Raw genomic sequence first — 16,895 nt, forward strand, 5'->3', positions numbered from 1 at the left:
GAGAGAGAGAGAGAGAGAGAGAGAGAGAGAGAGAGAAAGGAAAGGACAGAAAGGAAAAGAAAAAAGAAACAGAAGCTTTGCAGATGTAATCTGGTTTATGATTTTGAGACAAGATCATCCAGGATTAGGGTAGTCCCTAAAACCAGTGGCAAGTGTCCTTAGCCATGAGGAGGACACGTGGGGAGGTGAGTGGAGGTAGACACTGGAGAGGATACCATGCACGGCCAGAAGGCACTAAGAGCTGAGGAAGGGAAGAGCCTTCAAAAGGCACCTGGGTCTGAGATCTGGCCTCACAAATAAGTTACTGTTGTTTTCAAGCAATCTTTTCGTGGTAATTTGTTATGACAGTGTGAGGAAACAGAAATAGCAACCTTGTGCAAAACTTATATTCATCTATCTCATACTCATCAGCTGTAGAGCAAGATTTTAGTAATCTTGGGGCTGGGGAGATGGCTCAGTGGAATAAATACTTCCTTGGCAAGCGCAAGGGCCTGAGTTCAATCCCTGGTTCCGCAAAATAAAAATAAAAATAAAATAAAATAAAATAAAAAATAGATTTTAGTAATCTTAAGTACACAGCTTAGTTGCTAGGATTAGTAAGTTAACGTGTGTAGAGTGCTTAGCACTGTGCGTGGTCCTGCTATGTTATTGGCACAAATGGTATTACTATAATTGTCATTATTGTGAACATACATTTGGAGGCACTGAGAGGTATCTGGGCAATATCTCTGGATACTGAGGTAAAGAATACTTTCCTCACTGGGTTTTATAAATTATGTACAAGGGATATGTATTAGTTTTAGAATGGGAGATATTTAATACTCTGAAATGATCATTTTTAATAGTGTAAAGATTGCTTACCTGCAAGGTCATTACAAAATTAAGACAGGTGTGCTATGCTTTACAAAGAAGGAGTTTTTAAACAATGTGTACTCTATCAAGAATCTCATGGCCATGAAGAAACAAAAATCTGATTATTAACTCCTAGGATCTATAGAGCACAAATTTCTACAGGTAACCTACTCTTTCAGGAACTGATTCTTATTAGCTAGCACGAGGAAATCTGATTTCTTGGTATATGTGTTTTTCTTTCCATACTTATAATACTTCTACAATCACATAAAACTTCTTAATTTCATATGAAACTGTTTCTTTTTCTTCAGAGTTGGTAAACTACTATTGAGAAATAGTAGTTGATAAACTACTATTCAGAAATCTAATGGTAAACATTATGTAAGCACTTTAATTAAATGACCTGTTTCTCTTATGAAAAGCACTACCTCTGCAAAGTTGGGCTTTGGAGCCCAACCCAACTACTACTGAGTTAAGGGTTATTAAGGATGTGGGGCACAGCCTGCTGTGCTGTGCACAGGAGGGACACACAGAGGCCAGCTGACCACAGCCAGGGAGGCACAACATGCCGGTACTCCCAGCTCATTGGGGATAAGAGACTATCAAGAGGTTTATCCTTTTCAAAATGGGCTTCATGGCCCCATAATAGACAGGCAGGTGTCAAGCACTCTTTAATAATGACCATGAACTTGCAAAATGCACCATGTGAAAACCGCAGCGCCCTACTATCGTGTGGAGTTGTATTTTGCACAGCAGAAACTGAGGGGCTGCCAAGTTAATACTGCTACTGAAGATGCCCTCCCAGCGAGCTGTGGGGCCTCTGGGATGGGGAGACTATGGGCCTAGAAAGGTCTTAAACTTCATGGGAGGGATGGCAGAGGTTTTCTGAAGTGTGATCAAGTTTGGTCCCGAGGTGCTTGCTGGGAGCAGAGTTCGGAAGCACCTCCGATGTGCTGCTGGGGCAGGTCTCCCCGGCTCTGAGCCCTCGGCTTGTTTCAGCCCTCTGCGGCTTCTCATCTGAGCCTTTGCACTGTCCCCTTGCTCTCCTGCCCCTGCAGGTTGCTCTTCCAATCTTGGCATTCTCTTTTATCTCAGGGCACTGAAGAAGAACAAAACTACATCACTCGCTGGACAATGGATGGAACTGCCAGACTCAGAAAGATACTGCATATTTTCCTTAATATGTGGAATCTATTTTAAAAACAAAAACAAAAAATACCCGAAACAAACAAACAAACAAATAAATGAATGAAAACAAAGATGACTTGGAAGTAGGGGGGTGCTATTAGTAGAGAAAAGAAAGGGGCATAAGGAAAAAGAGTAGAGAATAAAGGGAGGGCAACGGAGGCTGGCGATGACCCAAATGCTCTGTGGATGCATGAAAATAACACAGTGAAACCCATATTTTACTAAGTTAATATGTAGGAAAGAAAAAGAAAAGGAAATCAGTATCTTCCTTCTACCTGTCTGTGCCTAAGGAGATTCTCACCTAGTGATTTCACTCCACATATCCACAAATAGAACAGACAATAGGCAGGAAGCCCTGACTGGCAGGCAGATACGGTGAGTGGGTAAGTCCCAGAGCCCCAGGTAGTACTGAGAATGAGGCCTGGTGCTCCCCATATCCGCTGCCTGCTGTCCTCAGCTGAGCCCAGGCACTGGCTGTGCCTACCAGGCCTCCTCCGGCAGTGCCCACATGCTGAACCCCTGCCATGCTCCTGCCCCGTTTCCCTTAGGCAGCAGACCTTGCCGACCAAGACCAAACTCCTGGTGAGGCTTGACAAGAGGCTTTCACAGCTTCTGTCCTTTTCTGTCACCACTCACCTGCCATGCTAGCTTCCTCTGGAAGCTCCTGCTAAGCCTGCCTCTCCGATCTCTAGATCTGACTTTGCCCTCGAGGGTCAGACCTTCATTTCCAGGTGACTCACGGATCTTTCTGCCACTGGGTTCCAACAACAAGCTAATAGAATATACATAAACCCTAGATTCAGGATCGCTTCCTTATATGTTCACCATGCCTCCTACATCATCCCTGGCACGTGCCAAGGCTCTCGCCACAGACCAACGACTGAAACTGCAGCACCATCTTTGATTCCTTCACCCCTGCACTGCACACCCGAGGTTCCCTGGGGATCTGCATCTCCTGCACCCCTCTCGCCTCTGCATTTCTTTCCAGCACCTGAATTCCAGTTCCTTTAATCTCGTGGGAGCAGCTGTTGGACTGTTGTCTCATCTCTTCCCTAAGACTCACATGTGGCTTTACTCCACTTTGTCACCGTGGTCTGATGCTCTCCATTCGGCACTGCCAAGCTCCCGTCAGTGGCTGCATTCTTATGGCCCTTTCACTCTGGGTTGCAGAACCACTCAGTTTCTCTCATTTGTATTTGGTCCATAAAGTTTGCTCTCTGTACTTTGGCAGATGCTGCTTTGGAAAGCCCTCTTCACAGTTTCTAATGTTCAAATGCACCTTGCTCTTAAGCCGCCAGTGTCAAGATTCCCAAATCTCAGATGCAAGTGCGATACCCCTGCCCACTAACTCATCTCTACGATTTTTATCTGTTTCCAACAGTTCGCATGGCATTTGATGTCCCAACCAGAGGGCCTCTGGGCGAGAGCAGCCTCATCTGCTGCCTTTGTATCTCCCAGAGCGTCCTGTGCTGCGGTGTCATGCCAAGACAGGTATGCGTCAATTACCAAGTAAACAACTCAGAACATGCATCTACCATTCTGGCCTCTAATAAGGACAAAGAGAAAAGCCTCAAAAGGTAAACTCTTGGCTTTTGAACTCTAGGAGCTGGTGCTTATTGTGGAGATCAGGCTATATAATACTAGTTAACAGGAAACAATAGCAGATAGACAACAGGATCACTGAATGTACATATGCACGTTCAAAGAAATCATTAAGCTTGGTTCTACTTTTATAAGAATAAATTGGATCTTAGTAATCCGTTTATTTTGGATATTTAAGAAGAGGGCATGTTCTAGGAAACAAGTGTCCAAATAACAAGCACAGCAGTTGGAACAAGCATGGTTTGTTCACAAGATTACAAATAAACCTGCCATGACAGGAAAGGAAAAAACACGAGGAGAAGGTGCCTACAGCCCGCTGATGTCAGAGTGTGGATTAAGTGCCTGCTTGGGATCATTCCATTTAATCCATACAACAGCCTTGTAAAGTAGATAGCATCACTGCCAATTTTATAAACAAGTAGGCTGAGACCTGAAGGGATTAAGTAACTGACCCAGGTTATACAGGATTAGGTGGCAGAGCTGGGATCTGCAAGAGACAGCTAGCTTCCATCACATCAAGGCATCTTTTCTCAATCAAAAAAACAGTCACAGCGTTTTTATTTTCTTTTTCAGGAAAGAGGACTTGCTGTATTTATGAATAGTTCAGGTTGTAAACCCGCAAGTACTATATATATATATATATATATATATATATATATATGGTTTAATACATGTTAGCTGACTCTGAATACAAGTTTGTCTACCTGGAGAGGGAAGCAAGGAAGCAGGAAGTGCTAGGGAGAAATGCTGAGGCCACCATAAAACTCGTCAGTGTCTCAGACTGAAAGAAGTGTGAAAGAGGGGTTACAGACTCAAGAGTCTACATTAAGGTCACCCTCGCTCAGTCTACTTCAGCTCAAAGGGGGAGAGATACTCACCCTGAACACAGCTTTATAACAATGAACACCAATGTCTAGAAGTGAAGGACGAGAGCAAAGGACCAGAGAAACCTACCTGGTCTCATTGGCACATCGGATCTTGCAGCCCTTCTGGGGTATCACCAAGCCCAGGTGCATTCGGAGCCTGCAGTTGGTGGGTCCTGTGTGTGGCCACACGTGAGTTCCAGGGTGCATGATGGAGTATTTGATCTGCACAGAAGATGGGACACTCGATCAGACTTTGATCAAATTGTGCAGAAACTGCTCTATTAATGTGGCAGCACAAAATCACTGTCAGCTCAGTTTAGAGCCTTTGCGAGACTCAAGATTTCTACGCACATCTTTTTGTGATAGGACTAAAAATAAGCACCCAAATTGTGCACAAAGTGATAAATATTGCATGTTCTCTACCCTCAATTCTGATACCAATGAGATGATATGCTGTTTCATTAAAAAGTTAGTAAACAAAAAAGAGACATTCATTGGGACAAAGATATTATCATTATTTATAAAGGTCAGCTGTCCCTCATTCCCAACAACTGTGTCCTAAAAACCCTCTTGGTACCTGTCCTCTTCTACATCCTGTTGTTTCAGGGAACTTTTCTAATAAAGTGCAGGTTTTAGGAGCTCCTTTACAGGCATTTTCATTTTTTCTTCCTAGAACAAAAAAAAGTGACAAAAACTATTGTTAGAAGCAGGTCTACCATTGGGCACTATGGTGTGTACCTATAATCCAGCTACCCCAGAGACTGAATCAGACCATGAGAGCCCAGGAATTTGAGACTCACTTCAGCAACACAATAACCCATCTTGAAACCAAAGAACAAATGCAGTGGGATTTATCTCATCCCCTTTGGGCCCTATGTACAGTTTTCCTCACTGTAGGAATGAGAAGGACAAATTAACACAAAAAGACAAAGTGTCTTCCTTTAATAGACAGTGTCCGGCAGAGCAGGACCTGAGCTCTTTATCAGTGTTGGACAGTTAACTAAGGACATCGAATGGGCAAGGTACATGTTGAATAGTTAATGTGGCCATTGGAATAATGGCCTTTCTTAAAGAGGTCCACATGCTAATCCAGGATACTGTGATGTGTTGTATTTTGTGATAAGGAGAAACTAAGATTGCAGACAGCACTGAGATTTCCAGTGAACTGAATTTAAAATAAGAAGATTATCCTGCTTAACTTCATGGACCCAACACAATTACAGGTCCTTGGATGTGGGAAAAGGAGGAGGGGGTCTCACATTGGTACAGAATAAGAAGGACTTACTGACCATTTCTAGCTTTGAAGATGGAAGAGGAGCCATGGAGCATAGACAGCCTCTAGGAGCTACGGCCTCTAAAACAACAACATTGTGATTTGAGCCCAGCAGGACCCATTAGAGACTTCTGACTTCTAGAACTATAAAATAAATGTGTATATATTTAAGTCATTAAGCTTGTGATAATTTGGTAGTCATAGGAAGTTAATAATCCCTTAAGGAAGGAAAATAACTTATATACATAACTAAAAATATATTTTCAAAATTATATCGAAGAGTTACAAAAATAATTTTTCATTGGAATCTAATGTCTTCTCAATGTACAGATCATCCTATAAGTGCTGATAGAAAATGACATTTAAACAAAGAGGAGGACGAACAGGTTTTGGAGAGATAATGTGTTCTATGAATAATTATATTGGGAGTGCCGATTCTGGGACAAAGTCTTAAGTATCCTGGATGGTGCAAATTTCTTCACACTACAAGATTATTGTTCACTGCAGAATGTGTGCCAGAACACACATGACCTCACATGCTTTCATGGGGGAGTGAAAAAATGGACTCTTTTCAAAGACAGAAACATTTTAATTTTCTATTCAAAAATCCCACAAACGATTGCGCCATCTACAGCTGAGCTTAACTTAACTTCATAAATACATGTTGTGTACTAAGCTAATCATACACTGAGAATAAAACAAGAGTTATAAGAGATGGAACTTCAAGGTACTTGCTCCAATCAAGCGGATCTAAGTATGTTAGAAATCTACATTAGCCTGGACTAAGTAATCTTTTTGCCTTCTAATTGCATAAAATGTTAGCTGCTACTTTTAGCGGGGTTTTTCGTTTTTCTTTGTTTGTTTGTTTTTCGGAACTGGGGATTGAACGCAGGCCCTTGCGCTTGCCAGGGAAGTGCTTATTTCACTGAGCCATCTCCCCGGCCCGCTACTTTTAGTGTTGATGGAGTTTTTCAAATGACCTACACTGCAATGTCAGTTTGAATAAATATTACACAAGTGCATAAGATATCATGAAACACTTATAACCCTATCCTTCCCGGTCTTCCCATGTGCAGGGCCAGGGGACACCCTGGCAAGCATTTATAATTCTGGATTTTTTGCTACTAGGCAGTGGCTGAATGAAACTTCATGGCTTAAAAAAACACCCAGAGCCTGCTAGACCTCCCACAAGCACAGTGGTAGGGCTGACCAATGCTACTAGGACAGGCATGTCTCACCCGAATGATAGGTATAGACAAATGAATTGTTGCTAGGATTTCTACTTGCTCAGGATTGGTCTAGAGAGGACTTCTGGCCCTTCAGACACACACAGGTTGAGCATCTCTTATTTACAAACCCAAAATGCAAAGCTTGCTAAGTGTCAATACGATGCTCAAAGAGTTTTAAAGTTTGGATCACACTTTTGGATCACTGATGCTCAACTGGTGGTCTACACAAATGTTCCAAATTCTGAAAACAAACAAACCAGTAATCTGATACACTTCTGATTTTAAGCATCTCAGCTAATGAACACTCTACCTGTGTTTTCTTCCTAGTCTGAAAGCATAGATTCTCTCTAGGGAAAAGCTTTGTGGTAAAGATTCAACACGTGTAGATTGTCACTGGCAGTTTTAGGTGTTCGTGCATGGTCAGAGGGGGTCCAGGCAATGCAGCAACTCCTTTCCAGGGCTCACCACAGGGCCTGCAGCAGCTCTGCATGCTCGGTGAGATACAACTGACATACACAACACCCAGGAAGACAGGCAATCACTGTACAGGACAAGGGAGGCACCAGCACACACGAAAGGTCACACGCTGTGTCAGAGCAGAGAATGGGAATTCCAGTCCTGCCGGGCCGCACCCAGGCTCCATGTCTTTAGTCAGCACCCAGGACGCTTCCTCATTACTGTTACAATCACACAATGTGCTACTGCTCCATGGCAGAAAAGTAGGCACTCTGTTATGTCTTGGAAAACCGCATCAGCTCCTCCACTGGCTCTTCTCTGACCCCAGTAAGATCCGTACACTTAAGATTCTATGCAAGGTATGTTCCTCATCCCAAACAACTAACCTAATGGTGCATCACAAGATACCAGACAAACAAGAAAAATCTAAATATAAAACTATTAGAAGAAATTAAGAAGTTCAGAGTGGAAATTAAGGAAATTCAAACTAAAAATATGAAAGGATCAATGAGTCAAAGAGTTGGTTCTCTCCAGGGACATGAAAGGGATTTGGGAATAGCAGGAGGTGGGAGGGAAAGGATTAGTGAAAAGGATCAAGATGTGACAAGGGTTATGCACCAAGTTTCCCATGCTGAACATATTTACCACGTACTACAGACATATACTAACAACACAGGGAAGAAATTATGTTTTACATTATTGATTTGTTTCCAGAGAATAGTTACTAAATCCCTTCTAGAAGCCTGTAATTCACAAAGAGCAAGTCATGAAGAACTTTAATGTCTTTCTAAAAGGGAAAATGTGACTGATAGTTTTTAATAGCAATAATATAAAACTTGAAGTCTGTTTATATTATTTTGGTGTTTGGGTTTGAACCTCAGACCTCTGCACTGAGCTATATTCCCAGAACATTGATATATATTTTTTTTATTTTGGGACAGGATATTTCTAAGTTATTAAATTGCTCAGTATGAGCTCAGACTTGTGATCTTCCTGCCTCAGCCTCCCAGAATGCTGGGATTGTGGGCCTGCACTGCCAGACTCAGCTAGAAGTTAATTTTTAAAAGACACAGCAGCTTCAGCAGATTGGGAAACATGTTCATCTCTCTCTCTCTCTCTCTCTCTCTCTCTCTCTCTCTCTCTCACACACACACACATATACACACACAAGCCCCATTCTCAAAATTATTTAAGTTTCAAATAGAAATCAGGACAGAAATGTAGTCTATTATGATCTATGGAATGCATGTGTCTAGAGGTCAGACCATAATCTTCATTGTTGTTATTAACAGAAGAAAACAAAAATAAATGTACTAAGGATTCCCAATTAAAATGTTTTAAAGAGCTAAATATAGCTCTTTGGTTACTTTTTTTAACCAAAAAAGTAAGAGGAAGAAAAATATAAATGCAAGAATTAGAAAATATCACCATAGGAATGGCACGATAGCTCAGCGGACTAAGTGTCTGCTTTGGCAAGTGCAGGGACCAGGATTCGATCCCACATGCCAAGCCGGCCCCGCCTCTGGGTCCCGCTGAGCCAGAACCAGAGTCCAGGCCTGGTGCCGCATGCCTATAATCTCGGTGCAGGGGAGGCTGAAGACAGCAGGCTGAAAACAGGAGGTTCACTACGAGTCCGAACTGCATAGTGAGACCCTGTACAAAATATATAAAAGGAAAGAAAATATCACCATATCACATAAATGAGAGGTAATTTTATAATTTTTTTTGAACAAAACAAAATGTTGTTAAAAGAAATCAGTCTAAAAAATTCATAAAAGACCAGGCATAATCAAACAAGTGAAAATTTAGTCAAGTGTTACCTCCAATTATAGCCTCTATGTTTTATTTTCTTTCTTGCTTAACATTTCTATGTCCCTCTAAATCTGCATAATCCAACTTTCTCAAAGCGCCTATGCTTAGTAGAGACTCCCACATTAGATTACTGCCAGGATGCATGATATTCTGAAGCACTGGCATAGGAAGCCAGGCAGTGTCTACAAAACATAAAAGAAATTAATGGAATTGAAGTACCAGATGAACATAAATGACAAATGGCCCGAGCCATCCTTACGATGTACCAAATGGAAACGTGCGCTTAGCCCATGTAAGGGTGGCACAGCTCTTTTAAAATAAACCTGTCAGGGCCAGGGAGATAGCTCAGTAAAATAAGCACTTGCCTGTCAACCACAAAGTCCTGAGTTTAATCCCTGATACCGAAAACAAAACAATAAAAAGAAAAATAGACCTGTTAGAAAAAATTAATAGTCACTTGAAATGATATGATCTCCCTGCTGATGTATATATCCTTGAAAATATTATTTCAGTAAACGACTTCCTTCCCACATAGCAGCATCCCAAATGCACACGGAGGCAAACCCCTGTCCCCATTGTCTGTTACCTAACCCAATTTCTCATTGTACCCTGGCATTTCGTGTGTAGAGCTAAATGTGTGGCACGTGTTGTTTGTTCTCCAAAATGAACTGATTTTTGCATAGCTACTGTTAACAGAAAGAACTAAAATCAGTCTTAAAATTAGATGCTCCTCTTTTTAGAATAAATACACTAGCTCAGAGAACGCACACACTGAAGCTCCACATATGGGTTGGGGGGGATGGGCTCAGAAGAGGTAAAGCTGGACATGAAGCCCCTGTTTCAGCAGGGGCAGTAATTACTGACTTGTCACTCTGGAGTGGTAGCCATTTCTAACATCTCTCATTTATGGAAATATTGTTTTGTCTTGTAGCATCAACTATGTATTATACATGCAAATGAAGCTCAGAGAGGCTTTTTACTAAGCCACTGCTAGGTACGCAGTGGACTTTTTTCAGTGACACCCACACAGTGGGGTCACCGTCGATAACATATCATTCCACATTCACAAGGATCAGGAAAGATAAAAATACTGATTACCTACATTTAAGGAAATATTTGTGTATTTACTATATTTATTCCTACCCATATGCACATATACATACAAGTTGCTCAAATGTATTAAAAAAAAAAAAAAACAGTAAATGCATTTAAGGAATCTAGGTTTTGGAGCAGGCTCCCTTAAGTACAGGAATCTCAGCTTTGGGAATATCATAGAAGACTCCTGTCACTTGTCCTCAGTTCACTGGCTATACAGAACAATCTAGAAGTCAGGCGCTCACCTTGTTGCCACAGCGTGAACTGGCTCCAATCACCCTTCTCCCTCAGGTTTTCATCTTCGGGCAGGAAAAGCCCTTTGGCTCTATCCATCACTGCGAGGCCTTCATCACGGATTAACTTCCAGTTTCTTTCTAAAGACTAGAAGGAAGGTCTGGTTTCACTGAATGGAATGCATGGGTAGCAGAACACCAACTTTTTGTTTGCTTACTTGTTTAATAAAATAATGAAATGTTTCCTCTCCTAGAGATCACAGATTCCAGGTTTCTCAGACTTAGCTTTGCCTTTCAGCAGATTTCCCTACACATGTGCCAATGAACAGAGTAAATATTAATTACACTTCTAAGAGTATCAGAAATACACCATTTTTATAATTTTTTGATGCACCATTTTTCATGCATTATAAAATTAATATGAAGCATAGTAGATAAGTACCTTAGCGTGTAGAATTCACCCAAACAAAACTATTTGTAGAGCCAAGGAGTAACCAGGTGGTACCAGCCAATCCCCTGGAAAATCTGCAGTCTTTGGATGGCAGCATATCTTCTTTTTTTTCTCTTCCTTTCTTTCTTTTTTTTTTCAATGAATTTAGTACAGGGTTTATAGGGTCTCATTGCGTAGATCGGACTTGTAGTGATTCTCCTGCTTTTATCCACCATGCCCGGTCTCAATCACAGTTGCACTGCACCCCAGGGGCCAGACCAGCACAGCACACTGGAGATCAAACCCTGGCTGCTGCGCTCTGCCTAAGCAGGGGCTTTAGTCCACTGAGCTATCTGGCCAGCCCCGGGCAGCATACTTTCTTGTCAGTCAGAAGTGGGTGATAATTGGGTAGGACCAGAGTGGCAAGAATGCAGGGGTGGTATCCAGAGCATTCAACTGAAACGATCTAGTCCCAGAACAAAAGAATAAGGTAGCTTTCCTATAGCAGGAAAACCTCGGACAGCTAAATTAGGATTTTTCAATGTCAGTTATTCCAATCATTTCTATGTTAGCTGAGATGTGCATGCAATAATTGAGTACATGGGTGTGAAGATCAGCATGAAAGCACAAACTGATTTCAACATGAATCACAGATCAGAAATATTATTGTAGGTATTTGAAAGCAGGAGATCAGAACCAACAAGCACGGTGAGATTTCACTGCAAAATATGAAAATAATTAACACCTCTGAAAATGAAATGGGTTGCCTTGTGTACATCATTCCTTAGCTTTTGAATTACTCAACCAAAGTGAACTGTTATTGGGTAAAACAAAGCATGAGATAAAGTTTTCATCAGCCCAGCTCTTATGAATTCATGATTTAGTACAGTAAAAGAAATGCTAGAGCACAGGTAGAGGACATGGCTTCAGAAATGTATTCTCAGATATTTGTGAAAACACAGCACCAACCTCAGCCAACTCAGAGTGAAGGCTCGCCTGAAGCTACCTTCACATGTCTCTAAAGACTGGCTTACAAGCTTCTCCATGTAAGTGCCCGTAATCTGATGAGTAAACAGACTTCATTACTATTGCAGCAATGACCGTGGCCAACTGTATGTTCAAATGACAGACCCAAGCTATAAGCAATAGCACTGTGTCCACTTCCGTTTTCTGTACGTAATCTCTTTGTATCTTGCTATAAATACAACCTGTGTATGAGGTACAGTGTTACAAATCACTGTGAATGCAGACTGCTGTCCGACTCTGGAATCACAAAACCAACTGAGATCTGTAAAACTAGGTCTGTTCTCATTTTCTCCTTTACCACCAGGAAACACTTTTACATCACATGAAAACATGAGGGATATTAAAATATGGTAGGGTGAGAGACTGATTTAATAATTCTGTTTCTGGGAAAGTCACCATTTAGCTTGTGTCTCTTTCTACACCTGCTCCTACCACCTCCTTCCTTTCCCTTCCTTCAACACACAGTCTACCAACTAGTTTCTGTATTTTGTTTTTCATCACAAGTAGGCAGTTTGTAATTAGCAAATTGAAGTCTGTGTTTTAATAAAGAAACATGCAAAAGTCCTCACTGTGGCTGCTCCACAGATTGACAGGACTCAAAGGCACTGTTAAGAACATAAAAAGCGGGGCTAGGAATATACCCCAGTGGCATAACTGCCTGCTTGGCAAATGCAAAGTCCCAAGTTCGATCCCCAGCACTGAACAACAACAACAACAAAATGATGAGCCTTTGAGGTCAGGCATGGTGAAGCATGCCTGTAATCCCAGCACTGCGGAGGCTAAAAACAGGAGGATCACTATGGGTCCAAGCCAGGTTGAGAGACCCTGTACTGAATACATTAAAAAAAAAAAAGAATGTCAAAAACACTGCAAGGCAAAACTAATGTAGCTCGGGATTCCGTGGTATGCTTACGTCTTCCCAAATGCACCTAAACTGCCACCACTGCTCCTGCTGCTGTAACCTGTTAAAGTTGCTAGATAAACCTATTATATTCTTGTTAAACTGTCATGCAGACAAGGAGAAAATTACCTCTCTACTGTAGGAAAATTACTTCCCAAATGAGATTACTGGCACCTTATAAGGGCAAGCTCTTCCTTTCCCCCTCCCAGTATTTTCTAAGTTCCTTTTATTTCTCCTGAAAGCTGATTTTAGGAGCATAGTTAAAAATAGCTGATCTTTTGTTAATAAATAGGTCAGAAAGCCCAGGGGAAATGTTGAAGTGACTGTATCACTCAATAGAATTTATTTATTTTTTCCTTAAGAACAGGTTGTCTTTTGATGTGAAATGTCATTGCTGGATCTCTCACTCAACCTCCCTAGGGAATGGCGCCAAGGCACTTTTCACTTTCCTGTGTTGTGTGGGACACAGATGTGTAGGATGACAGACTCAAGAGAAAAGCAGCAAACCAGTGCAGAAGTACGGCCTCAATACCTTACTCCAAACCCACACTGCAGTGTCCCCGTGTTCCCCTTCAATTGTACTGGTTAATTTTGGTCATCACCTTGTCTGGATTGAGCGAGGCCTAGAAAAGTGGTAAGGCACACTGCTGTTGCCTGTAGGAGTGCTGCCAGAGCCAAGTGGCATGTGGGTCTGTGGACTACTGAACGGTGAAGAGGAAGGAAGACCTGCCTGCATGCAGATAACACCATGTTGACCCCAGTCAGTAGGCTGGGGACCTGGATGCAAGGAAAGGGGCAGGAGGGGAGAAGACTACACCTTTTGGCTGCTGCTGTTGCCCATACACATCAGAGGCCAGCCTTTCAATGCGGTTTTAGGCCAGGGAGATTCCAGCCTTGGTGTGGGGCTGTATCACACTGCCACAGCAGATTTCTAATTATCTTTCATTATAAAGTAGCCTGCATTATTCTTTCAAGTTCAACACTTTGTCTCAGAATTTGGCAGCTGTTAATCTGGAGGAAATTTTGACCTTAGAGATGATGAAATGAATCCTGGTTAATGAGCCTAAGAATCATCATCAGTGATCAGGAGAGACAGCCCCAGAAAGCCACTGTGCTATCTCCCCATCACGCCTAGGGCATCTGAGGGAGGAGAGGTGGCCATGCCCAAGCACAGGGATAGCACTGTCATGTGCGCTGTGGCCCTTTTCCCTTATGGAGCAAGAGAGCAACTGAAGAACCCCACAGCCTCTGATGTACAGTAAGTCCCCTACAAATGCGTTCCACGCTGGGAGAATGACTGCAAGTCAGATTCGTTTAAGTCTTGCAAAGTGAGCCTCCCTCCCCTTTGACATAAACATACACTGCACAGTGCTTTGGGATTCCTAGCAGCCTCTTCCACAGCACCACTGCCTTCCCTCTTGCTCCCAGACATCCTGGACCTTGAGCACTGCACACTGCACTCACTGCACACACTGCACTCACTGCACACACTGCGCTCACTGCACTCACTGCACACTGCACTCACTACACTCACTGCACACTGCACACTGCACTCACTGCACACACTGCACACCGCACTCACTGCACACATTGCACTCACTGCACACACTGCGCTCACTGCACTCACTGCACACTGCGCTCACTGCACTCACTGCACACACTGCACTCACTGCACACACTGCGCTCACTGCACACTGTGCTCACTGCACTCACTGCATACACTGCACACACTGCACTCACTGCACACTGCACACACTGCATACACTGCACACTGCACTCACTGCACACTGCACTCACTGCACTCACTGCATACACTGCACTCACTGCACACTGTGCTCTCCTGCACTGTGCACAGCAGCTGTGACAGTGTCTGGCAGACACGTGAGCTACCTCACGATCTGTTCACATCTGGGAATGCTCCCAATGCCAGGTCGGTTCCAATCTGAAAACATGCAACTCAAACTTTCCTAAGTCGGGGTCTTGCTGCACAGTGCTGTCCCGAACACCTGTCAGCTCAGGCAGCCATCAAAGGCAAACACTTTCAAGGCGCCTGGACAGTCACACGCTTCCCATGGATAGAGGCACAACTCAGAGAAAGCTCACAAGTGGGGGAATCCGAGTGAACCAAAAGACAGCACCAGCTAAACTCGCATACATAATGAAAAACGGATAAAAGCAATCATGATTTACTAATGGTTCAATGTAAACACTGAAAAATAATGTTCAGACTGAACCAGGGTTATATTCGCACTGAGTTATATTCTTAGCCTTTCTGAGACAGTCACTTGTGCCAAGTCACTAAGTTGCCCATGCTGCACTGAGAGTTGAAGTCCTCCTGCCTCAACCTCCCAGCCTCTTTGTAAGCAGCTTTTTCATCAAAGTAATGAGTCTTTTCAAGTATGCTTTCTTTATGGAGAAATGTGAAATGGGACTCAGAAATATTTTCAACTAAGGAAACACATTTTATGAATCTCATGGGTTATAAGAGATTAAAGACATAACCTAACTGCACAGTATTGCATGTATCTTGGTCCATTTCTGTTACAAGAAAATATCATAGACTAAGTGGCTTGTAAAAACAAAGACTTTTTTTCAGTTTGAGGAGCTGGAAGTGTAAGACCAAGGAGCTGGCAGGGCTTGCGCCTGGTGAGCCCTGCTTCCTGGCTCAGAGGCAGTTCCTTCTCACTCCAGCGTCCCGCACTAGGAGAGGGCACAGCAGCACTGCGTCCCCAGTCTCATTCACAAGGGCTCCAACCTTACAATCCAATCTTCTCCCCAAAGGCTCTCCTCGAATACCATCACCTTGGACTCCGGGGTTCCAACAGGGCTTTGAGGACAGAAATATTCAGAGCACAGCACCAGGGTGGAGAAGGACAGGGGAAATGTGAGCTTTCTCTAAAGTAACATTACTCAGTGATCTGAGTTGTTAGAATACAGTACTTTTTGAAATTACAACAGGAACTCAAATGCTTACAGAAAGCAAACAATGCCTATACATTCTTAAAGCTGTCGTTTGAAATATTACTTCCTTAACCCTGAATTCATCCATTTCATAAAACTGAGAGGAGAAACTAATAGCTTCGCTCTTTGAGTGGGTTGCTAGGAAGCCAACAGTTCCTAATGCACATTTTTTCTTGTGGCTACAGAGACCTCAGAGAGAAAGCTGTGATTGTTATTCCAGTGCTACACAGCTTCCTAAACGATCACTGACATGTGCCCTTTGAGCCCAATCTCAGCTGTGTTGGGCATGCCCGGCATCTACAGACCTTTCAGTTTCAAGGTCTACTAATTCCATAATGCACCCTAGCTCGCCTTAATCCAAATTCTTATTTTCCTTACTAATATTTTTATTCAGTTAAAACCCCACATTTTTAAGGATGTCAAATTTTAACAAAAGTTTTATAATAAAAACAATCTGGAAACAAACATCCAGCTAGTTCTTTTAAATATTTTTTAACCTGCTTACATATAAATATTTTGTAATGCAGTGCAATTACTGAAATCAGTATGGAGATTCCTCTACAACCTAAAAACAGAAATTGCACCTGACTTAGCTGTGCCTCTCTGAGTCTGCTCCCGGGGGAACAGGAGCCGGCGCACAACAGCGACACTGCACATGCATAGCCGTGCTATTAGCAGCACAGTTCATGACAGCAAAGCTCTAGAAATGATCTGGATGCCCGCTCATAGGTGAATGGATGAAGAAGCTACAGTGTACCTACTCAGGGGAGTATTATTCAGTCATAAGGAATGAAGTCATGTCATTAACAGGAAAATGGATGAGACTTGAGGTCATGTTAAGTGAAATAATTCAGACACAGAAAACTGTCGACTGCATGACTTCTATGAGAAACCCAAATCGCCAATAAATAAAAGGGCTAGAGTAAAGAAGAGGTGGTAGTGAACAAAAATGCACAACTTTAGAGACATGA

The 16,895-nt window shown here is 42.5% G+C and overlaps 1 protein-coding gene across 13 annotated transcripts in view; it reads right to left on the reverse strand.

Annotated features, from left to right (window-relative positions):
• The window catches only part of Asph (aspartate beta-hydroxylase), a 263,046-nt gene that overhangs the window by 8,783 nt on the left and 237,368 nt on the right, over positions 1-16,895 (reverse strand). For all 13 annotated transcript variants that reach the window (XM_023702449.1, XM_023702445.1, XM_023702444.1 and 10 more), the window contains 3 exons: positions 10,619-10,754; positions 5,086-5,177; positions 4,597-4,730 (listed from right to left, as the gene is read on the reverse strand). In XM_023702449.1, the coding sequence (XP_023558217.1) occupies positions 4,597-4,730; positions 5,086-5,177; positions 10,619-10,754 (362 nt within the window). The remainder of the gene's footprint in view (positions 1-4,596; positions 4,731-5,085; positions 5,178-10,618; positions 10,755-16,895) is intronic.

Source organism: Octodon degus, unplaced genomic scaffold (assembly GCF_000260255.1).
Source record: "Octodon degus isolate 3935 unplaced genomic scaffold, OctDeg1.0 scaffold00152, whole genome shotgun sequence".
NCBI classification, from domain to species: domain Eukaryota; kingdom Metazoa; phylum Chordata; class Mammalia; order Rodentia; family Octodontidae; genus Octodon; species Octodon degus.